The sequence below is a fragment of the Passer montanus genome, unplaced genomic scaffold (assembly GCF_014805655.1).
Source record: "Passer montanus isolate IOZ18808 unplaced genomic scaffold, ASM1480565v1 scaffold60, whole genome shotgun sequence".
NCBI lineage: Eukaryota > Metazoa > Chordata > Aves > Passeriformes > Passeridae > Passer > Passer montanus.
The window spans coordinates 1,729,709-1,753,540 of NW_024371038.1; the positions used below are offsets into that span (position 1 = coordinate 1,729,709).

General features: G+C 37.3%; 1 protein-coding gene across 4 annotated transcripts; it reads left to right on the plus strand.

The window, feature by feature from the left end:
• Positions 1-287: 287 nt before the first annotated feature.
• On the plus strand, positions 288-22,232 carry SH3GLB1 (SH3 domain containing GRB2 like, endophilin B1). 4 transcript variants are annotated; one of them, XM_039727037.1, is made up of 11 exons: positions 288-403; positions 2,534-2,675; positions 5,153-5,281; positions 6,894-7,027; positions 7,414-7,506; positions 9,543-9,629; positions 10,995-11,018; positions 14,953-15,042; positions 15,507-15,607; positions 20,555-20,786; positions 21,755-22,232. In XM_039727037.1, the coding sequence occupies exons 2-11, from the start codon at positions 2,639-2,641 to the stop codon at positions 21,860-21,862; spliced, it is 1,035 nt and encodes a 344-aa protein (XP_039582971.1). In that variant the 5' UTR covers positions 288-403; positions 2,534-2,638; the 3' UTR covers positions 21,863-22,232. The 4 variants fall into 4 exon arrangements, with proteins under 4 accessions (XP_039582971.1, XP_039582972.1, XP_039582973.1 ...); XM_039727038.1 differs by having other exon boundaries at positions 291-403; positions 9,543-9,581; XM_039727039.1 differs by lacking the exons at positions 9,543-9,629; positions 10,995-11,018 and adding an exon at positions 8,157-8,201 and having other exon boundaries at positions 292-403.
• The last annotated feature ends 1,600 nt before the right edge of the window (positions 22,233-23,832 follow it).

Here is a 23,832-nt window from a genome sequence, read left to right on the forward strand (position 1 = left end):
GAGCGACAGGCCCGGCTGTGCTGGCGGGGGCGAGGCCGGAGCATTGGCCGGGCCGGGCGGCGATGGGTTGCTGCGAGAGGTCTCCTGCAGCCGGGCCCTTGGGCCGCGGGCTGGGCGCGCCCGGCGGTTCGCCAGGCAGGCTGCACAACAGCAGCCTCGGGGGGCTGGCGGGGTGAGACAGCCCAAGGTCAGACGGGCAGAGAGGGGAGAAGGCGCCAGCACTGGGAGCGCGAGATGCGCAGGCATCAGCTGCCGGGAGGGACGGCCGGACTTTGTGCGTGCAAGGGACAAAGGTGTGTCTCGCCCTGAAATGAGCACCTGGGTTTTACCGGCTGCTAGAAACGTGATCATATCGCTGCCTGGTCGGTAAAAATCGAGCTCTGATGCGGCACATGAAAGTCCGGTATGTGTCTGCTTAGGCTGTTTGATTTGTTTTACTTTTAGTATCGTTTTAAAGCTAGTTTGATAGCCCATTGTTTCAGATTTGGTCTTCCCCTTTCTCCGCAGTAAGGGCACTGGAATTGTCTTTTGTTCCTTAGCGCTTGTCTTGAGCCGTAATCCCCTTTCCTTATATAATGAAACTTGAACAGATTTGCTGTATGGAGATGAGCACCCAAGCAGTATATAGTAATTCACTTTGGTTTCCACAGTCAGGTTTGGAATGTGGTAAGCGTTGTTATGTGGTCTGGTCAGTCTGATGTATTGCCCTGAATCTCAATATTCAAGCAGAACCAATGATCAGCAGCACAGCAGAGCTCTGAAAATGCGAACTCGTCAAAAATATTGTTCAAATTTAAATGAAGGTGAAGCAGTCATTATAGCTTCTCTTTGTGGTGGAGGCATTTCCATGCTTCCCACACTGCTTCTGGCTTCTTCCACATCTACCTGCTTCCCAGACCCACTCTTGCTTTCCTGCCTCCGCTTTTTCTTTTCTTGTTGGACAAGGGAAAAAAAGGAGATGCAGTTTCACCCTTCATTGTAAGATCTTGTGATGGGACGTTGTGATTTCATTTAAGTGTATGTGTGAAATCTAACATTGTGGTCTTCACTTAGCAATCTTCACACTTCTGAGAGGATTTATGGAAATATTAATAAGAAATATTAATAATTTTATATAAAAATATTCTTATCTGTAATTAGTAAAAAATAATTCCACACCTATTGTAAAGTATCTGTACAAAGTTTCTGAGAACACCTGGCATAGTTTTAAAAGCCTCTTAAATAGTAGTAGTAGTAGATCTATGGATAAATTCTGTTCTTCCCTATACAGCAGCTGAACTTTCTCATGACTGCAGTTTGCTTTTATGTAGAACTGCAATGCCAGAAGCATTTATCAAGATGTGTATGCTATAAAAGTTAATATGTAGTTAATCTACATGTGACAGAAATGAAAACAAACTTGGACAATGCAGTTTACTTCCATTGTATTCTGTTTCTTACTGACCACCAAAGAACTTAAGAATGAAATTGGACAGTCAGAATGCTTCCAGTCCTGTTAAGTTCCTAATTGGTAAATTTGTTAGTGACTCAATCATAAGGCAGATCCTCCTGGGAATGCCTGACTGACCAGCGGGCTGCGGGGATGGGATCATGGCTGGGAGGAGCTGCTGCTCGGAAGGGGCAGGCGAAGCCCTCGCTTCCGGCTTTGCTCCTGCCCTGGTGGGAAATGTGTGGCTTCTCCCTGGCTGGGATTGAAAACAAACTGCTTGTGGGTTAGTAAAACGGCATCAATTTTGTTTCGAGTCAAATGAATTGTCTGGTGGATTTATTTAGCTAAATGGAGTTATATTGTACTTCATGGTCACTGAAATCACAGAACAGCTGAGGTGGTCTTACTGTTTCTGTAAGGCATAACAGGACATCTAAAGCATTTATGAGACACTGCTTTGTCCTATTCTAAAAACCAACACACTCCCCACTCCCAAAGATCTATAATTCACAGCTTCCCAAGAAAGTTTGTTTTAGCTTTTAATCCTTGTCTTTAGAAGCTTTCTTTAATGTCTAATTATAATTTAAATCTTCTTAGTGAAGTTTAAACTCCCTATTTTTGTCCTGTTGCCTCTGGACAGGACATTTTTTCAATATATTCAAGGTAGCTGCAATCAGAATTTGTTTTGTCTTCAGGTTTTAGACGAGGTTAGTTGACAAACAACTACAAAATATACAAGATTGAAGTAATATTTTAATTTTCTTTATTACCTCTGGACTTCCATTTTGGTTAATGTTTTAAAGAACACTGCAGAATTGGACAAAATGCTTCACATGAGAATTCTCAGTACCAAGTTAAGCAGAGGATTTCTTCATAATGTTACAAATAACCTTTCGCATATTTTTCTGCCTTTTTTTATCTGATAGTATGGATGTGTTGGTGTACTTACTAGCTTTCAAATTTGTCCTTAGATTTTTACTGATGACTGGGGGATGGTTATATCTTTTAAAACATCATCTTCAAACTAATATAAGTGACTGTTTTAAATTTGTTCTGGAAAATTATTTCTGTGAACTGGATATTTTTAACCTGACTAACTTGCAGTTCACAGAAGAAAAGCTTGGTCAGGCGGAGAAGACTGAACTGGATGCTCATCTGGAGAACCTTCTCAGCAAAGCAGAATGCACTAAATTGTGGACAGAAAAAATAATGAAGCAAACAGAAGTATTATTACAGCCAAATCCAAGTAAGGAGCCCTTCGGGTTTTTGTTTTCAACTTTTGAATTCTAGATATGTCAATGTAAATATTTCCTGCAATAGCTATTTTATAAGTAATGACTAAATACAGCAGTTTTAAAATTTGAAGGCTGCAGTTATGGAAAGCACATTTTGAAGAGCTGGTAGGAACTGGAGATGCTGCCAATTGCTGATACTTCCTGAACCTTTCAAATGGGGAAAACTTTATACAGAGCTTTTTAAACTGTTCCCATTCTAATTCCAGATATCTTGGATAGCTGTAAGAACTCTGAAGTTCTTCATGGGGTAGATATAGTGGTTCAAGAATATTTCATTATTTAAACTCTCTGCACAATACCAATCCACTTGAAGCAGGCAAGATCAACTACAATACCTGTCTTTAATCATTCCATTACTGAAGAATTAGCACTCTACTTAAGCAATACAAAAAAGTGTCAAGTATGATTGCATCACTGTTGAGTCTCTTACTGTAACAGTAACAGAAAAAAACCATGGGCATAAGTAATGAAGTTTTATTGTGTGCTAATTTTATTTGTTTCTGAAATTGCTGCTATGAGTAGTAATGTTGAGGACATCAGTTTCAGACTCATCCTGCAGCTGTACTAGAGTTTAGAGCTATAGGAATTTGCTTAGTTTATAGATCTAGATTTCAAGTCAAGACCTGATATCTAGTCAGTGGGTGAACTACTTCGCTGAAAAAAATCTAATGATATTTTATAAAATGATGCTCAAATGATAATTTTATAAAACTGCTACTATCTCTGCACTGAAAAAAATATTCTCCTTGTAATGACGTATTGAGCTAGAATTTATTACTAAAGGTAAATCATACACTGCTAACACTTCTCTGATGCCAAGTGGATAAATTCTTTATTAGAGAGATGTTTGAAGTGTTACTTTGGAAGTGTGTTGCATCTTTTAGTTCCATAAGAATAGTATTTTAAAAATAAACCAACTAATCATGTGGGAAGGATGCAGTAGAACTTGCAGAATATTCTAGCTCAGATTTCTGCTTTTGTCTAGGCCAGAGGAAATAGTTGTCTGTTTCATTCAATTCAATATTTGTAGTATCTCTTGGACTTTTTCAGAAACTTGTAAACTTTGAATATTGAAGCACTGACTGGAGGCTAGTGGAAGTGTTTAAAGAAGTTTCAGTAGAAGGAGGATATATAGTAGTGTCTCAGTTCTGCTCTTCAGTCCATTTTCTTATGGCTAAAAATACTCAGCATTGAGCAGTGATCTTTGTGAATGTAACTTCAGCTGTTTGCTGGCCTACTTGGGAGAAGGATCACATGCTGCAGGGAGCTGCTTGTGGTGGTTGTTAATGGAGTGACCCTGTCTGGGGGAGGAAAAATCACTTTCAGTCCCATTTGTAATTGTACCTGTAGATCAGACCCATGTCCAATAATTTTAGATTACTTTAGTAAAAAATAAATATTATGGCTTGAGTAAAGAAAACAAATTACTTTTGATAATTTCTAGTTCACTCTTGCTGCCAGGGAATACACTAGTACCCATAATCGTCTGTCTTAGATGAATTTTTGTGACCTTCATGAGAGAGTAGTTATTTAATCCACTGCTGTTGAAAATTGTCTAATTAACAAGTAGTATTAAAGTGGCAGGTTTGTTCACTGGAAAGCTTCTTTGTGGTAGTCTGTACTATTGTAGGCTGAAATTAGTTGTTACTGACTGTATAAATAAAGCCAGCTAGGTGAGAAATGAAAGCAGTTGGTCAGAGAAATTGGGTGTTGTACTTGAGGAGTTTGCTTTTTCAGTTACAGAGTCCCCATTGAGGTGTGTGAGGCCTTTCCACCTAAGAAGCTCCCTGTGGCTTAGTGTTGTGATAGATGGGTAGTAATGCTCACATAGTCTCTACACATTTTTCTGCTAATTTTATTGCTCGGACTAAGGAAATATGAGAACACGAAATGAAACATTTTCTAATAACTTTTAATGGTTTCTTTCAGAGTGTTTCAAGGGAGCATGGGGCATGCGAAGGAGGATATAATTTCTGGGGCTATTGAACGTTCAGAATATCTTAATAGGGGACTTAGAGTAGTTGTTGAACTTAATTCCTACTGCAAATTATAGTGAACAATTTTGGTCTTTTTTTCTGGAGGGGGAACAAAAGACTGTTTTTTTTAAGGACAAGTGTTCTGTTATTGCTCTTACTGTGGAGACTTCTGGTCAAAATTCTGAAAATCCATAAAACTATGCTAATGGAGAAGAAAAGTGTAAATTTTCACTTTCCCAGATGGCTCTAGGAAGCATTTGAACATGGCATGGCAAACATGGAACATGGTCAGTTTCCAGGAACAGGATCTCCAGCTTAGCCTTGTTCACTTATGTTGAGTTTAATGGCTGGATTTTGAAATTCTTTTTTTGCGTTACTTTTTCTTATTTGTTTGCTTCTCTTTCTAGCTTGTGCTTTAAATGACAGTAATTATTTCAAATAAACATTTTTAGATGCCAGAATAGAAGAATTTGTCTACGAGAAGCTGGACCGCAAAGCACCAAGTCGCATGAATAACCCAGAGTTACTAGGCCAGTATATGATTGATGCTGGGAATGAGTTTGGCCCAGGAACAGCCTATGGTAAGAAGTAAAAAAACCCACAGATACTGGCTTTTTAAACAATATGAAGTTATATTTCTTGTCTTTCTCTAGATAAAACTGTTTAATGACGTTTGTATCAGTTTGAGTTGACTTGCTGTATAACTGAGCATTAGGAGATCAATGGTATCCATCTTCATGGATGGGTAATTATCTTACCAGAGCAACTACTTTTGGAGTTTAGTTTCCTTGTTAAAGGAAAACGTCTGCACATTTGACAGTATATATTGATTTTATTTGTTGTTGGGAATGAGAATGTTACCTGAAATTGACTTCTGTATAAGAAACCTTTCTAGCTGTACAATATTTCTGCTTTTCTTAATATATAATATTTTGGTAAGGATAGTAGTGTGGAACAAGTCTTAAGTTTTATTCCTTCTCTAGTAAATTTATATACCTATGACAAGATGGTTGGGGGTATTACCTCTAATATTTTTACACTGCTGTTAATTTTAAAGTCTAATTCTAGTCTTCTCTACAACTCTTTAAGTTGCCGATACAAATTCTGCTGTTGATTTAATTTAAACAACTGAAAAATGCAGGTGTCTGAATTTGTTATGATATGCCAACTCTGATAGTTCACTCTCTTCAAGTTTTTCTTCAAAATTACTGTGGGAGAGAAATTTTGTTCTGTGAAGAATGAGTTCCTTGTATCTGTAAATAATGATGTCCTTTTTCAAAAAAGGAAAACACATTAAAAAAAAAAAAGGCAAATGTTTTATAGAATTCTTATGCCAAAATCAATAACAGCAAGCTTTGTTCCTATTACTTCCATGTGATTTTATGTATCTGTGGCCTTCCTTCTGATCATCAGTCTCAAGTCTTGCTCTTCAACATCAAGCAGAATTGCACTTACAGGCACATGGTCCCTTAAGTTGTAGAATTTTTTGAGTTCGGGCAAATACGATAAAATGTTAGCATATAGATAGACTTAGGGTTTTATGTGGTGTGGTACAGTCTTCTCTGAATACTTAGTGTCCTTTCTAACTAAGCTGTATCAGGCTGTTGAAATTCCTTTTGATACACTAACTTCAGTTTCAATGCTCAACTTGCAACTAAATTTCAAAGCTCGGTTAATGTGCAAATGCATATTTAGAAGTTTGAGTAAACGGGGACAAGGAAAAGCACATTATTTTCCAAAATCTTAATAAGCTGTTTCCTTGCTATCAACTACTCCTGTCTTAAGAATGTTGTGTAGGAGAGGAAGTTGTTGGATTAAAATAAGTAGGTATGATGTCCAGTTCTGAAATAGGAGTTGCCTTAATATGTGGTCTCATTGAAATCTTGCCTTGACCTGTGATTGATTATAATAAAAATGGTTTGGCTTGTTGTTTTTGTGATGTTTACTTTGGTGTGGGGTGTGTGTTTGTTTTTATGTTGGGGTTTTTTGGTGTTTAGTTTTGGGGGGTTTGGAGTGTTTTTTTTTTGGGAGGGTGGTTTGTGTTTATTGCACATTATTTTCTTTCTTTTGAAGGCCCTTTTCGTGACATTGGATTGTTTTTCAAACTGCTGGCCTAAACTTTCCTGACTGTAGCAACCTGTTTTGTTAACCTCCTGCCTGAACAATATGATTAACATATTTTTTTCTTTTCAGGAAATGCACTCATTAAATGTGGAGAAACACAAAAGCGAATTGGGGCGGCAGACAGAGAACTCATTCAAACTTCTGCTATAAACTTTCTCACTCCCCTAAGAAACTTTATTGAAGGAGACTACAAAACTATTACTGTAAGCTGAATTGTACATTTTTCAGAATTTCACAGCAATTTTAACTGTCAGTCATCAAAATGTAGTAGTAGATAATGGTGCATTATTACTTTCCTCCAGGTAATGCAGAAAAAAATAAAGTGAAATTTGTGCCTTTGGAGTATTTTCTGTTTTTTTGCCAAGCTAAAAACAAAATAATGATGAAAGCATTTGTTTGTTAACTATTGTTCTATGAGAAGTATGCATATTGAACATAAGCTGTGTGAGAATAATTAGGATCTAATTCTGCCCGTCTTGAACTGAAGAACTTTTTTTTATGTGGAAACTTCTTTAAAAGCATTTCGAAGTAGACAGTCTTTTGCTTGTATGTGTACCCATTCTCACAAACTAACCTAACTCACTTTCAGAAAGAACGTAAACTGTTACAAAATAAAAGACTGGATTTGGATGCTGCAAAAACCAGACTGAAGAAAGCAAAAGTTGCAGAAGCTCGAGCTGCAGTAAGTAGAGGGGGTTTTTTCAGTTGGTCCATAGCTTTCAGACTTATTCATACATATTTATCAACTTGACTGCTTGGTTATGTTTCCAGTCCTAGCTTCTTACCCTGGTTGTTTTCTAGGTACTTTTGTAAGAAATGCCTTAGTGGAACACAAGGAAACAGAAGTGAGTTACTGATCAAGGTGTTAGTCTTCTACTTTTAAATATTCCATCAAGTTAGACTTACTGTCTTCTTGTTTTATAGTAGATGAGCCTATACTGTCAAAAATTAATTGATACAACCTGCCAATATGGGTGTAAATACAAATACTTGAATCTCTGCAAATACTGATGTGCATGTATAATTGTTCTCAACTGATGAACCTATCTATACTTAACTTCTCTATGTCAAAAATATTTGTGGTTTCTCTTTATGTGTTGCTTACTATTTTACACCACCAAACAGAGGTGAGATGCTTCAACTCACATGACTTAACCATTCTGATTCCCTCAGAAAATGCTTATTCAAGGAGATTAAATTGAAAAAAAAAGGTTACTGCTTTTTAAACTCTTAAAATGCTTTAAGTGAAGGAATGGGCTGCTGACTGTATGTAGTTTCATCAGGATATATTTACAGTATTTTCATAGCTGTCTTTTGACTTCATTTTTAAAGGTTCAGCAGTTAATGATGGACAATGAAGTGATTTCTTCTGTGAAGGTTAATGCAGTAAGGGTCGTGCAAATAAAGAAATCCAGTCAATTTAAATACACAGGGACAGTGTGCATGATGGAGAGCAGAAGAAAGACTGACAGATTTTGCTGGCTTTTCAGAATACACGTTTGTCCTGAAAGATCTGAGAGACATCATCTTGAGCTTTGAAGTGCGTTGCATCTTTGCGATCATGATCCATCTAAAAACCAACATAATCTCTACCTGACAGTTCTGCCCTTGTGTGTCAGTCCATGTCATGCACTGTCCCTCTGTATTTAAATTATCTGTATTTTTAAGTCTATGCATGCATTTTCCCTTGTGTAAATTCTATGCAAAAAGAGTCACTTCTGTATTTTTCAAGCTTTCTTAATTTGTAAGACTGACTATGGAGAACAGAGAAGGTGTTGATCAGCAAGTAGTGCAATTTTGGAGCAATGGATAGGGGAGCATTGGATAGTAAACAATTCCTTTGCTTGACTTTGTTCAGAGTTAAGTTAATAAAAAAAGTGATTTTATTATTAGCTTCCTTTGTGGTGTAGTAGCAAGTATGGACCTTACTTTCTAAAGCAATGAAAAGACTGTAAGGAATTGTTCCACTTGAGCCTGGTATTAAAATTATATATATATATATATATATATATATGTATGTATGTATATATTATACTGAAGTTTTAATTCCATCACTGGTGCAATCATTCAGAGCTTGGTGCCAGTTGCTGCTGCTACTGCTTGATCCTAAGTATTCATACAGCAAGTATGGAGTTTTATGCACATAATTTAGTGCTAGAAGAGCATGAAACTCTAAACCTCTTCACTATTTTGCTTATACTTTGCTGTCAAAATGTAATTAAAATTAATATGCATGTATAAGAAATATCAGATTGTAGAATGCCAGCAGATATAACAAAATTGCAGCTCTTCTTTATCCTTTGCAATATAGCTAACCTGGATATAAGTGTGATGCAAATGGGTTAGGTTCTGCTGTCTCCCTTTACTGATAAAGGAAGAAACCTAACAAACAGGGCTGGTTAGTGAAGTGTGTTGAGTTGTGACACAAATTTTTATGCTTTACTATTTTCTGTGACAGGTTAAAGTGCTAAATTTTATCTACATGTGATTACATATTTTTATAACTAGGAAAAATAATTTGAAAATTACTTGTCCTTTGCTTACTATACAACTGAAACGGCTTAGTTCAGTGTTTAAAATAAAAATCTAAACTGTTTTATTTATCTGTCTTCACAGTCTTGTTTAGCTTAAACTTGCAGTACTTTGTGCTGATAATCTAGTTACCTGCTATATTTGCAGTTTTGTAACTTGCTTTTGTTTTTTATCTGTACACTTAAGCAACTAAACATCTCTCAGCCTGAAGAGAATAACATTATGGTAAATGTCTCTTACATGCTCAACTTGCTGCATGTAAAATGGCTAAAGGTTTGTTGGCCTCCTGTGTTCATTCATTTTCCTGTCAAATGTTTCCTCTTGCTATCCAGTTCATTTTGCTGTTTTCCATTTGAAAATGGATTGGTGTAATGCAAAAAATACACTTATGTCAGTACAGCACTGGATGTTATTTTTATCAGATTATTTCTGATAATTTGAAATACACAGTATTGGATTCTAATTTCTGTGATTTTTATCAATGTAAACTTAGGATACAAAGGAGTTAATTTTTCACTTCTGAAATTATTTTCAGCTATTAGAGGAAAGGAATTTAATTTTCCTATCTTTTTAATATGAGTTAAAGTGAATTACGTGAAATGGTAGGAATATGTAGAAATTATTCCCTTCAAGCAATGTGTTACAAAGAACTGCAACTAAATAATGTAACTGAAGTTAATGGCTTAACTTAGAGTACAATGTATCCTAAACTGGTTGCAAAGACTCCCTAGTGCAGCTGGTTTTTGTACTATAGTTGTGGAAGTGGAAGAGAAAGGGATTAATTAGTTTTGTACAGCATAGACTGTGCTGTCCAGCCTGTTCTGGTTGGGATTTGGATCTGCTCAGCATATTGGGTCTCATGTCAATTTAGAGTTCCAGATTTCTCAGCTGTGATCAGATTAAAAAAACGAGCAAATAAACTTGTTTGTTACAGTTTTCTCCTGCAACCTTTATGCACATTTCTTCCTGCTCCTGATTGTGTCATCATCTTACAATGGCAGAAGATGAAAATTAAAGAACCACATTGCAAGAGGGAATTGAAAGAGCAAGCTGAAGTAATTAACTTTTAGACTAAATCCCTTGCAGTTCTATGACTTTGCTGTGCTGCTTGCTACTACTCTAATATTCAATATGAGATACCTCTGTGGCAGTTTCAATTAAATTTAGGTTTCAGTCAAAGTGCTTGTGAAATAGAAAACTGGTAATGAAATTAGCAAGAGAAAGCATTCATCTGTTTCAGTGTAAAAATGAGAATAGATTTCCATAGTTTTCCATTATTATAACACATTAAGGTAACTTAAGTTCCTCCTAAGGTAATTTGGTTTGTCTGATTCATGCCATTTTTTAAAGTAGTTATGTCTTGTGTTGTAATAGCTTGTTTTAAGTAGATTCTTGTAATACATGAGTTCTACAAGTCACACTCTCTTCAGTATCTAACTTGTTTCATAGCTGTAATGTTATCCATATTCATAATGGATTCATTGTGTATGAAGGGCTTTGGGCAACTGACTTGTAGCACTCCTCAAATCCCTGTGAAGTTCTGAAGACAGGAAAGTACATATACTGTAATAGAGTACCACCAATGTCTTAAGTTTGTATGTTTTTATTTTCTCCTCCCCCACTCTTAATGCTGACTAGATATGGGCTGAGGAAGTGACAAAAGTAAGTAAACAATTTTAAAATCGCAGAATTCTGAAATCATGACTTGTGCTGGTCTGCTGTAATAAGGGATATTACATGTTGTTGATTTCAATCTGATGCTGGCAGCCTGGTGCATTACATCAGAGTACACTGGGCCCCTCCAGGCCCTTTCAGGTTTCAGTGGCAAAGCAGTGCCTGGGGCTTGTTTTGTAGTAAGCTGTTTCTGGCTGTCACTTAGTACCACTACCATATGATTCTCGTGGGACGAGATACAAAGGACAACTACAGGACTTCTCTCAAAATTTACTGGCATGATATCCTTGTAAGAACAAGCTTATTTGAAAATTTTCAGAAATATTGGGGTCTAGTAATCTAAACTCTCCTGAAAACACTGATATTCAAGTTTTACCCTGAGCATGGAACACCTCACCTTTATCCCCAGTGTCATTAGATCTTCAGCAGCTTAAGTCAGGGGGTAGGCACATCTGAAAACTGCACCTGCCCTGAAAGCTTGTTTGTAAGCTTAGCACTAGCCTTGGCATGGGCGTTGCAGCCTGCTCTGTTGAGCCATCCCCTGCTCAGGGACGAACTCAGAGGAGCTAATGGGGTGCTGGGCAGTGGCTGCTGTGGTCCCTTGAGAAGGGCTGTTCATAGGCTCACTGGCTCTGACAAACCAGCTTTGGCAGCAGGCTGTGAGGGGTGGTGCTAGCAGGGAAGGAGGGGTTTCTCAGTGGATTTCTGTAGAGGAGGGGTAATTAAAATTATGTCAGTAGAAGGAGAGAATGGGCTTTGGAGTATGGTTTTTAATGGGGAACTAGTTAGGCTGTGGGAGGTGTAGGGAGAAGCTGGGATATGCAGCTTCAAGTGAATTTTTAGGAGTTGTGGGAGTTGCTCTTCCAGTTTTCTGTGAGTTATGGTGTACACAGGTGAGAATGAGTGTGAGTTCAGAGGGAAGGAGGCATTTAAAGTAAAAGGGGGGGGTTAACTGTAAAAGGAGGGTGAGGTCAACTTTGATCCCAAAGTTTGAGAATTATTTAATGAATTAAGTAAGGTAACATTTGGAAGCAGGAAACCTGTCTGCTGGTCCTGTATTGGGGAAAAAATGGCAGGGAAAAAATACTACTGTAATGAAAACTAATCTTGAAGTTATCTGCTTTTCAGAGATAAGGACAAGCAATTTTAAGGGTAGTGAAATTTAAAAGATTATGGCTTGGAAAGAAGAAATTAAGTGCTTAATTATAGCATAAAGAAGACAAAAAACTTTAGCTCTTGTAATAAATGATGTAATTCAAGGTCTCCTTTTTATTTAGTAGATAAATAGCAGAGACTATTGAGAAGAAACTACAGCATTATGTGCAGCCAGCAGAACAGTAATCCATCCACATTTCTAAAGGCAATCTGTCCTTCTGTGTTTGAGAGTTGGAGGAGGAGATTCATAAATGTTTTCAATGTAAATATAAGTTTCCCAGCAAGGAATTCAGACCATCCAGTCATTCTGGCTCAATTAGTTGTTGGTGTGGTTTTTTTTGGGTTTTTTTTTTGGTTTTTTTTTTTTTTGAGTTAAAATAAAACATGTGCATGGTGGCAATGACAAACTTTCTTCAGTTTAGCTTCCTCTAACTCTGCATTTCAGAAGGAATGTTGAATACTAGGCACAGCTGTATATCCACTACCAGCGTTATACTAAAAGCATGTCTGGTAAAGCAATATTAGCAAGGTGATTTTATTTCATATGCTGTTATGTGTGTTGTCCCTTCACTGCAGGATTGCACAGAATTTCTAAGAGGTCCTGTACTCCTGTGTTAAATCTGGGGAGATTATTTACATGTGAATATTCAGATTCAAAACCTGAGGTCATATTCTGTAGTTGCAGAGCAAGTACCATTTTGAGGGATCTTCATGAGACATACCTAGTGAGGCCTTTTAATGGTCCTAAAAAACACAATACAGCTGCAGCTGGAAAGTCTAGTCTTGTATTTTTGAGCTCTCCACTCTGTTCAGAAATAAAGGTGATCAGGCCATAAACTTCCCAGATTAAAAGTCAGCTGGTTTTCACCTTTGCCTCAAGGTGCAGAATAGATATGCTGTCCTGCTACTGTTCACTTAGCAGTACTGAAATTAGGATGGGCAAAACTCATTAAAGACATCATCACAATTCAGTTAATGTAAATCTCTATAAAACCAGTACACTGGGCTTTTGTAAATATATTTTAAGTCACTCTGTACTAAGTTAATGTGTCACCACATTACCTACTTTTCCTTTTCTTACAGAAAGTAGTTAATTTGCTAGAATGTTGTTGAAACAAATAAAATCATTCTGATGGATATGTCCCCCTTCTTGTAAGTTCCTGTTCTCCTGTATTTACTTACCTGACAGGGAGACAGAAACACATTAGCAACTGCTGACTTTAGAGAAGCAAGAGACAAAACTATTTCTCTCCAGATAAATGAGTTACTTATTGCTTTGATGGGTTTTAAAAAGAAAATTAAGATGCTGCTTTTCTTCCCCTCTTGGCTATCAGATTAGCTTTTTTCATCTGTTTGTTCTTACATTTCTCTCAAAGATTGACAGATGCATTTCACTGATACTAATTCAAATTTAATCAGAAAATTCAAAGCAAAGATTCTTTCCTCAACAAGCTTTGAAGACCTAATTAATTAGAAACTTGATACAAACACTGCTATCTCAGTTTTGAGTAAGAGGCACACAGTTCTCTTTAGGTACTTCTTCAGTGTTTAATTACTGTGTAAGCCCTTCCAGCTGCAGTGACTTCAGATGGAAAAACATTTCTTAGGTAACTGTGTCATTCTTCTGTGCCCTTTTCTGAGGTTCCATGTGACTTTTCATACTGATTAACATTAGCTGGCTGCAGGAGCAGAATGGTTGCAAACACATAAAATGCTTTTGAAACCAGTGTTTTACTGGTGTCACCTCAGTAATTTTCCTGAAAATATATTCCTCCTTTCTGAGAATAGTTTTGCTGCATCTTGGACCTAATGTAGATTTTTGCCCATGGGTTTGGTTTAAGAAACAAAGCACTAAATGAATATAAGTATTGAGGCCAGGTAATCCAGATTCCAGGCTGAGAACATTCTGTTGTAGAGCAATGATTATAAGAGCACATACTCTGTATATGTGTATTTAGTGTAATTTTTTTCTTTCCCCATCAAAAAAGTATTCTATAGTAATTTTGGCTGTGCTAGATTGAAGTAATTTAAAACTAGTGTAACACTGATAACTTACTTAAAAATCATTAACAACTATATGTAACAAGGAATAAATTTGAATTATTGAAATATGGAACTTGTATTACATCATTGTAATAGAAGTTTTACTCTAATTGTAGTGCCAAGTGTTGGAACATTGTGTATAGCTCAGATTTATTTATTTCAAAGACGCCTTGATTACAAGCTCCAGAAATAGTTGTAGTAGTTTAGTGGCCTGTATAAGACATTAAATTAATGGTAAAACTTCACATCAAAGGTTTATATACAGCTGATTGCTGTGCAGTTACCTTGCAAAAATAACGTGAGATTTACCCTGAATTATTTAATCAGGGACCTGATAAGTTCGTATATAGAAAAAAATTACATTACTCTTGGCTGCCATTGGTATGCTGACTAAACCCCTGGTGCAGACATGGTTGTGCCAGTGAACACTTGGTTTGTTATTGGGAGAGGTGGGGTAATACTGCTGGCAAAGAAATGCCTTTCTTTTGCATATGTAGCAGATGTCTGATAGTAAGCTGCTTGCTATGTACACAGGGCCTCAACATTTCTGAACCCAGAATGCAATTCCTGTTTTGCTAGTAGAGATCTGCAAAGAAAAAACCCATTTCAAACACCTAAGCTTGTGATTTGTGCATTTGTATGAGCAGTTCTGCATCAAGTGGGGCTGTTGCAGTGGGCAGGTGTAGCACAGAGCACTGTACCTGATGTGCATTCTTGCTTTCAGTCTGAACAGGAGGTGCGAATTACTCAGAGTGAGTTTGACCGTCAAGCAGAGATTACCAGACTGCTGCTGGAAGGCATCAGCAGCACACATGTGAGTACCCAAAAGGTCTTGAGGAGGAAAGTCAATATCAGGGTGCCTTCTAAAAATAGCTGTAGTAAACTTCTTGGGAACTCTGATCTATGAGGTTTCACTTCAGTGCATTAAAGCATCAAACCACAGTGGTTGTTTTTGTTTAAATTCTAATTTAGTATCCATGAATTTAACTTTATTTTCCCATTAACCTTCAGAATGCAGGAGCTTTCATTTTCATTCTTTATACCCAGCTTCCTATTCATCAGATCAATTGAGTGTTGAAACCACAAAAACGTTTACTCAAGTATGTTAATTTTTGTCACGTTTTATCCTGTTTGCCTGGTAAATCCAGGCACTCTGCCTATCTGGTGTTTATCCCTAAATGCCAGTAGTGGCATTAGCACCTGACTAGGTGCCTACTCCTTCTAATGCACCTGGGTGCCCCTGTAGACTAAACTCTTGAATTCTTTGCTGTGTTGCAGGCACATCATCTCCGCTGTCTGAATGACTTTGTGGAAGCTCAGATGACCTATTATGCACAATGTTACCAATATATGTTGGATCTCCAGAAACAACTTGGAAGGTAGTAATACTGTATAAACTTTGGGGAAAAGCTCAGTTTTTAATAAATGCTTTTGAATAGTAGGAAAACTTACACTGATAGAACAGTGGTGGACACACAGGCATGCTGGACTGAAAGGAAGTGTATCTGTTCTCAGGTAATTAATATGTAATTACCCAGTGCAACTACTTCCCTAAGCCCACACACAGCACTAAGGCTTTTTGAGAGTTGATCTACTGAGATTTTATAGATTGTGTAATTGAAGAAGGTGAGCTCTTGGTAACCTCATTTAATGTGAAAAAAGAAATTTCTAGAGATTTAGTTGTAGTCTCAGTTGTAGTCTCAGTATTTCAGTTGTCTTATGCTACTAAACCACTTTGCAATGTGGGAAAAGTTTTTATACTTCCTATAAATTCCTGTTGCCTCTTAATCAGATAACAACCTGTAGTGAATTTTCTGATGAAACTCTGTTTTTCACTCTTAACTGAGTTGCTAGCATAGATACTGTATAGAGAGAAATCTACTTCATCCTGTTTATTATCCAGAGCACACACAGTAGAATGAAAAAGTTTCTCTTGTTTATGGGTTTAGCATTTTTAAAGTAAGAGAAGAAGCTGACATTAGTTTGTGCTCTTAATCTTATTTGTGTGATGGGTGGGAATGTAGAGAGATCTACATACTTACATTTCATAAAGTTTCTCTATTGTAATTCTTCACAAATCACCCTTTCCTAGAGTTACACAGATCATGTTATTTACATGAGTGTAGGCACTGAAGAATTGTCTGTACTTAGAAGTTTACTGTGGTATCTGTTCTAGGTAACTGTCTCTGAGATATGTGTTTATGTTTTCCCTGACAAGGAAGTAAAAACAAACGTGTTCTTGAGTCTTACCCTTTTCCTGACTTGCAACTTCCTGTGGCATTTGATTTCCTTAGTTTGTTTAAATGTGTAGTTTAAAGATTTTTTTTTATCTTGAAGAAGACTAAACTACTAAATTGTAATTTAAAATATTTAAAACTTTGACCTGAAAAAAGCTGCATCTTTAAAGTTACATCCCAATCTAATACATTCCAGATAGTCAACTATAAAATATGGTAGCACATAAATACAAGGTATGGAATTGAAAGCTTGAAAATAAACATTTACAGTATTAAGGAAAAACAACTTTTAAACTAGAAATTAAGTGAAATATTTTTACACAAATATTTTGAGAGGATTTTTAAAATGTATACTCTTATCTTAGTGTATTTATCAAACAGCCTTAAACATAATACCCTTATTCTAAGGAAGAACATGTTCCTCTTTAAATTCTGCTTTAGGATGTATAGCTTGTCCCAGAGCTGCTGTTTTTGTTTAGAATTTGTGTAAGTTGCTACCAAGTATAAAAAAAGTGTATTTGAAGAAAACAGTGCCATTAGGAAAACAGAAGGATGTATCTTTGTGTGGCTGTGATCTGATTAGCATTTTTAGTAAAATGACTATAACTGGTAGAAAACAAAAGCATGGAAGCTTTGCAAAATTCTAAATGCCTCTAACAGTGACGTCTCTCTGCCTGTGTGGATTAAAATAATTATGGTATTAAATGTTGGGTGTGTCTTTCCTTCCTTGCGCAAGGAAATCCCACTGAAGTATAACAGAGCACTGGGACAGGGTCTCAGGTTGTGCTCCTTGCTTCCATTTATAGGGATGTGGTGTGTAGCCCTTGCACTAAATAAGCAGGGTTTGTGTTCTGTGCTCCTGAGGTTATGTGGGCACATACAGACCAAATAAACAACTTAGGCAGCTCAGATGTTGGTTGTGCTCTGTTGGTTAGCACGTAGTGCTGAGTTACACAGCTTTTCACACATCTAAGAATGGTGTTGTGCAATATTCTCACATAAAAGCCAAGAACTGTGAAGGACTGAGTTTTGTGTTGAGATTGTTGATGGACCAGAGGCATTCAGCCTCTAAGTGAGATCAGTTTGTTGCTTGAAAAAGAAACCTGGTTCTCAGAGGAGATGCTTATGATGTTTTACCTGGGTCAGAATGGGCATACACCTCTTCCTGGTTCCAAAACTCAGCACTGATCTTCCTGATGTACTCTTCAGAGGCAACTGTAAGGAAGGTGGGAGGAAAGCTTGTACTCAGTTCTCTTTATATAAATAGACATATTTTTATGGATGTTTCTCTTCATGGCAGCACCAGCTGCTTATCTCTGCACTTCCTTCCCCTCCTGTGAGGCTGGATTGATTCTTTAAATCTCCCTTTTTTCTTATTTTCAGTTTCTCAGAATCAACTAAACAAATCTATTTCAAATATTCTGGTACTCTGGCTGCTTTTTTCCTTCCTGATAACTGCTTTTGCTCTGCAGTTTCTCAGCTTCCCTGACAAACAAATGTAAGCTGTGGCATAATTTTTTCAGATTATCTATTACTAGTATCTTACTCTACAAGCTGTGAGACTCCTGTTACTCAAGCATTCAAAATAAAAAACCCTGAACCAGACAATCTCTGTATAGCTGAAGCCTTCCAGAAAAATGCCTTACATATGGCTTTGCAAAAGGAGTGAGACTTAATGCTCCACTGATTGACAGGCTGGTTATAAGGTTTTGGCTTTCTGTTTCACTGACTACAAACAAGTGACCCTTTGAACTGAGCAGAATAACTTACAGGTAATTACTGTGTTAACTGAGAACAGGTTTAGCAGTATATTGAACAGTCATTTAACAATATTGAGAAACAGCCGATTGTCATTTAAAACTAAATCCCTCTGGTTGAATGCCCACTAATCATGTAATAAATACATCATGAGGCACAGCTGAGTTATACCTACAGAAATGTGGGGGTCTGGTTTTGGTTCCCTTTATTCTGCTTGTTAGATTTGTTCAGTGAATATGATGAACTAGTTTGAAAAACTAATCTAGCAAATGAAAAAAAAAACAAAAAAACAACATTTGGTGGAGTTGCCTTCTCTTGGTGAGTTGAACCAGCTCAAGTGGGGTCAAGGTAAGCCACAGTGGCAAATGGGACTTCCTCCTTTGCACTGTAGTAAGCTGCTGCCTAAATTCAGAACAGTTTCCTGAAAGTCTTGCCAATTTTTACATGCAATTTGCTCTGACTGTCATGGGGCTAGTGCTGTCCTCCATATTACACTGCTGCTCTTTCCTTTCAGTCAGATACAATTGTGACTGCAAGATGAACATGTTTAAAAAGCTATTCTCATGGAAAGTTAGTTATCTTCCTGATTTTTGGTTAGTTCAGGTTGTTGAATCAAAAGCAGCAGATTGCTAGATCTGACTCAAATTATGGAGAATGAACGTTTGTGCAAAAAAGGGTTAGGAGTGGGTCTACCCTGTTTGGTGGCACTGTGCATTTACCAGGTTAAGTATAGTGTGAACCTGGAACCTTGTGTGCAGGACTGCTGCAGCTGTTACAGATATGAGCTGCATTTGTTCCCACTATTTACTGTCACATGAACCAAAAATTCGTTGTTGCATTGATGGATTTGGTTTTTACCTGCATCAGCTCCCTAAAGCAGCTCCTCTTATGATCATATGAGCACCAATAATGCTGCAGACATGGTTATGGGAATATGCTGATCTGGATTTACATAGCTACAGTTGCCACTGAACTGCACCTTCAGAAAAAAAATCTGACTGCACAGGTGGTGTGGGCAGAGGTGGGATGAGGCTGTTTTCTGGTGGGTTCATATGCATGGTATGGATAGATCCTCCTTATGTCAAAAGAGTAGACACAGGAAAGGAGGGGGAGGTAATATGCCCATATCCCAGATGTTAATGAAGAGGCATCCATGTAGAAGGACTGATGAGGGGAGTTATGTGTGGGAATTCACTGGTCAAAAGAATGGAAGGAAATACAACTACAGTTCCAGGTCACCATGACTCAGTCTGACTCCTAGTTGCTGGCTGTTTTTTACTGCATCAGCTCTGTCACTTTTTAAGATTTCTGTTGACCTACCCTTAAGGTCAAATCCAGATGGGTGTTAGAACCAAGTAAGGCAGCAAAGGGACAAGAAATTGTTACGTCAGCTGCTAAATAAATGAGTTTAGCCTGCCACAGAACTGCATCCCAGAATGGCAGAGTGGCATGAACTGTTCTCAGAGCTTGTCATTGCTGATCCATTCTTCCTACTCCACTGCCCCAAAATCTCTTGCTGCTTTACTCTCCTTTTTGCTCCTTCCATTTTTCAGTCATGTTGTTCTGTGCTTTCCCTTGTATCTGCTCTGTCACTCATAACAGTTTTTTGTGACTGAGCTCATTAACTAAGTAGGATATTATACACTTTTTTCCCCTCTTTTTCAGTCAGGTTAATGAATTTAATTGACTTCATGGGAGGGTCTGGCAAGCACTGTGGCTGGCACTGAGCAAGTAGCAGCCTGACCTAGAAATGAGGAGCTTAAGTTGGTATAAGTTCATTTTTAGTGTAAAAATATTTTTTGCTTTACAGCATGAAGTTAGCTGAATCAATGAACTGATTTAGATTACAAAAATAGTTGTGTGGTTTTTCTTGCTTTCAGAGGGAGGCTGTGGTTTTAAGTTGTATTATATTTCCCTGATCTGGTTCGTCAGCACAATCTTTTGTGTAACCACATAATTGAGGAATGAGCAGGAGGAGGTGGAGGCTACTTTTCCTGGCAGAGCTGTCAAAAGAAATGTTTATCAAAGTACAGTCTGAATTAAATTTGACCAACAGTGCTTTCTTGGTTTTGCCTTTTTTAAAGAGACAAATATCCAGGGTTTTTTAAGGTGGCAGTATTCCTTTTAAATGATACTGATTTGATTTATGCTACTTATCAGGAACAAGTATCTTTATTTACGTTATAGAATGCTCAGTGCTGTTCTCTTGCTGCTGTTTACTGGTGTTTATTGCTGATAAAAATAAGAATGCTAATTTAGGCATGGGAGCATGTATAATGCCCTATGTAAAACAGATTCACTCAAGTATTTTCTTTTTTTTTCCTCTCACAGCTTTCCATCTACTTTCCTCTCTAACAACAATCAGTCTTCCACAACTCCTGTGCAGAGCGTTTCTTCTCCCTCAGTCTTGGCCTCAGCCTCTGCTTCATTGCCTTCAGTAAGCAATTCAATGGTTACTTCAGGCCTCAGTGAACTGAAGTCATCAAGTGGCAGCAGAAAAGCAAGAGTTCTCTATGATTATGATGCTGCAAACAGCAGTGAATTATCTCTACTTGCAGATGAGGTAAGAGTTTTCTATGTACCTTAATTATTTGAAAGTCAAATGGGAATGTTTGTGAGTAGCCAGTTAAGATAGGCTTCATCAAAAAGTCTGTGTAGTTGATTTTTTAAAACTAAATTTCAGTAATACCCTTGGAGCATTGTCCTGTACCTGTATATCCTCATATTCTGTAGTGAGAGTCAACATCTGTGACACCATCTTAGCTTGCAAGAACATTTGCTGGACAGTCAAGATGCAGTTCTGCTGTCTACTTTTCACCAACCCTTTAGCACTATTTTCAATATGATTAGTCTTTCAAATGTTGAATATTGCAATGTGGGAAGAATATGAAAATACAACAACTTCTTGCTTTGTGAAGGTTGTGCTGCGTTTATTCCTGTTCCAGTTCAGTTGCAGTTGTAAGAGAGTCTATACAAAGCAGATGGAGATAGATGGTGAAGCGCAGTGCTGGAACAGAGTTCCACCTGGTAATGTGAATGTAGCTTAATGCTGAAGAAATTTAAAAAAGCATATTCAGGATTTTTGGGTTTTTAAATGTGCATTACTTCAGTATTTTTATTTAAGTTTTTTCTTATCCAGAGAGTGGCTTAGGTAGAACTGTGGACTCAGATTTTCTGTGAAGATGTAGCACATCAACACCATCTGTCTTTCTATCATGCAGAAGTCTCTTTTAGGCTGCCTGTTAAGGGTGAGGGTGGATATACAAGTTAAAGATAAAACATAATAGAAAATAAACAATAATGAGTAGAATTTCAACAGAAAAAAGGTACTTTAAAATATGATACTGTGTCTGTTCCATGGACCAGTGAAAGAATTTTTATGAGCATTAGATTATGTTCCATGGATGATCATATTAAATGCTCTGTTTAACCTGGTTAATCTCAATTCCAAGACACTGGGAATCACATGAAGATAGACTAACTCTCTTTCCTGCAAATGAAGTTTATAATAATGTGTTTCTCTTTTTGTAGGTGATAACAGTGTACAGTATCCCTGGCATGGATTCAGACTGGCTGATGGGTGAAAGGGGAAATCAGAAAGGCAAAGTGCCTATTACTTATTTAGAACTGCTAAACTAAATGGTTGGCTGGAATAGAGACTGTCAATTATGGCAACACCATATTTATATACAATTAACGTTATGTAAGCAGGTTTATGTGTCTTCCATGTTATTGTCTTGAGGGACAAATACCAGCCATTAAAAACTGGCTTTTCTGCCAGCATGGTTGCACGGTCAATACTCTATTCAAACTTAATGTGTTTAAAGCTTTTACTTCATGTGCCAAGAACGTTTCCTACAGATTTGTTTCTACTGAAGTTTTCACTAATACAAGCTTCTACTTTTGAGTAATCTAGATTGAAAGCAGGAGGTACTTTCTTGTTTTCTACTGAAATTTTTCATTAATGGCAAAGCTTTTCTTCACATAAAATAAACTTATTGTGAACTGATGCAGGTGTAATGCATGTTATTTGAATAACCAAAACCAAATGTGAAACATAAACCATGTGGTTCTGTTCCCAACAGTTGTAGAGCTCAGATGTGCTGAGGCACACATGGCTTCTGCTGAGTGTCTTGTGCATTTAGTCACCTCTGAAAACTTAGGGCAATTTCTCAGTATGCTGAGATTTTAAGTTGCATCTAGGTGGATTGACACAAAGTATGGACATACATTCCGACTTGTTTTTAACCTTGCCTTGTATTTTTTCCTTTAATTGCTTTCCAGAAAAGAGACTAATTCAGTTTGATTAGTAATTATAAAAGTTCTTTCAACTGCAAATCAGCCTTTATGTTAAATTAAGCACTGCATTTTGCTAACCAAATATGCACTGTCTCCCTACATTTAAGTAGTTGTATAGATGAGCATACAATTGTTCAGATTATAGGTTGTAATGAAATTCTGCATCCCCAATTCTTATGCACCAGTTTATTGTCATATTCTAATTGGATTCAATTAGTGTTAGGTATTTTGCTTTGCAAGAGAATCTCCTTTCAATACAGGAATGAAAAAATGTTTTAAAACTAATAACTGCTGGTTTCGATGCTTTTTTAGCCAGGCCAAGCTTGAAAATTAATTCCTACTGATTCTGAACAGAAATTCTGATTTAGACCTCTTGCAAACCATGAGATTTTAATAATTTCTGTTACTTCTGTTTCTTTCTAGAGTAGTAGTGTCTCTTGGAGCAAAATTCTCTACCATACGGAAATGCCACAGGTAAACCCATCAGTATTTGGTGTCTAATTGAGACAAATACGTGTGGGAAGGTGGAAAGAAATATCTGTGGAGTATGTGACTGTGCAAAGATACTGAACTTAGCACAGAGCTCTACCCAAACTAATTAGTCTTCTGAAATGCAAGCATGATTAGCCCACAAACAGCAGTGTGTTAGTAATTGGAGCTGGCATCCATACACATCTCATACACAGTGCAGGAATTACTGTGCTGCCACAGTGTCACCAGGGCAGGTACCAATTTACTGAAGGTTACGGAAGTTGTAGGAAGGGATAGAGTTAAGCCCTTATATTCTAGTTGTGAGGATATCCCATATCTTCACGGAGCACTTTAGGGAGAGTGTCTTTCTTGTCACAATGCAGATACTGCAGCAGTAGACTAAAGCAGGCATTTGAAGATTGAAAAATATGAAGTTTAATAACTGTAGGTGCTCTGCTAAAATGAGAGAATTGCTTACAAGCTGTTTAGGCAATGACCAGCAAGTCCATGTCCAACAAAAGCTACCAAAAGATGGTTCTGATGTTTTTGGAAAAGTGGGAAATGCCCAAATGTGAAACCTGAAGATATTTTGACAAAACCAATGAAACTGTCCATCAATGCTTTCAGAATACTTCCCCCTCAAAATGAACTCAGGTATTTAGGAGTAAATAAGTGGCTTTAGAAGGCAGGAATTGCTAATTCCTAAAGAGTCCAGTATTGGAAGAAAGCCTGAGTACAGTCTGTTGGAGATGTTTTACAGAGGGCACATACACCAATCAGAGATAAGGGACTGAGATTTTTTCCTTGCATTGTGTACAAAATTCTCCACTGGTGTAGGA

What these genes read in the sequence shown, in the direction of transcription:
- SH3GLB1 (XM_039727037.1), top strand. Translation starts at nt 2,639, where the DNA reads ATGAAGCAAACAGAAGTATTATTACAGCCAAATCCAA. An exon ending in TGCATGTAAAATGGCTAAAG is followed by an intron (nt 9,630 to 10,994) that starts GTTTGTTGGCCT and finishes AATGCTGACTAG; the next exon opens with ATATGGGCTGAGGAAGTGAC. An exon ending in TATCTCTACTTGCAGATGAG is followed by an intron (nt 20,787 to 21,754) that starts GTAAGAGTTTTC and finishes CTCTTTTTGTAG; the next exon opens with GTGATAACAGTGTACAGTAT.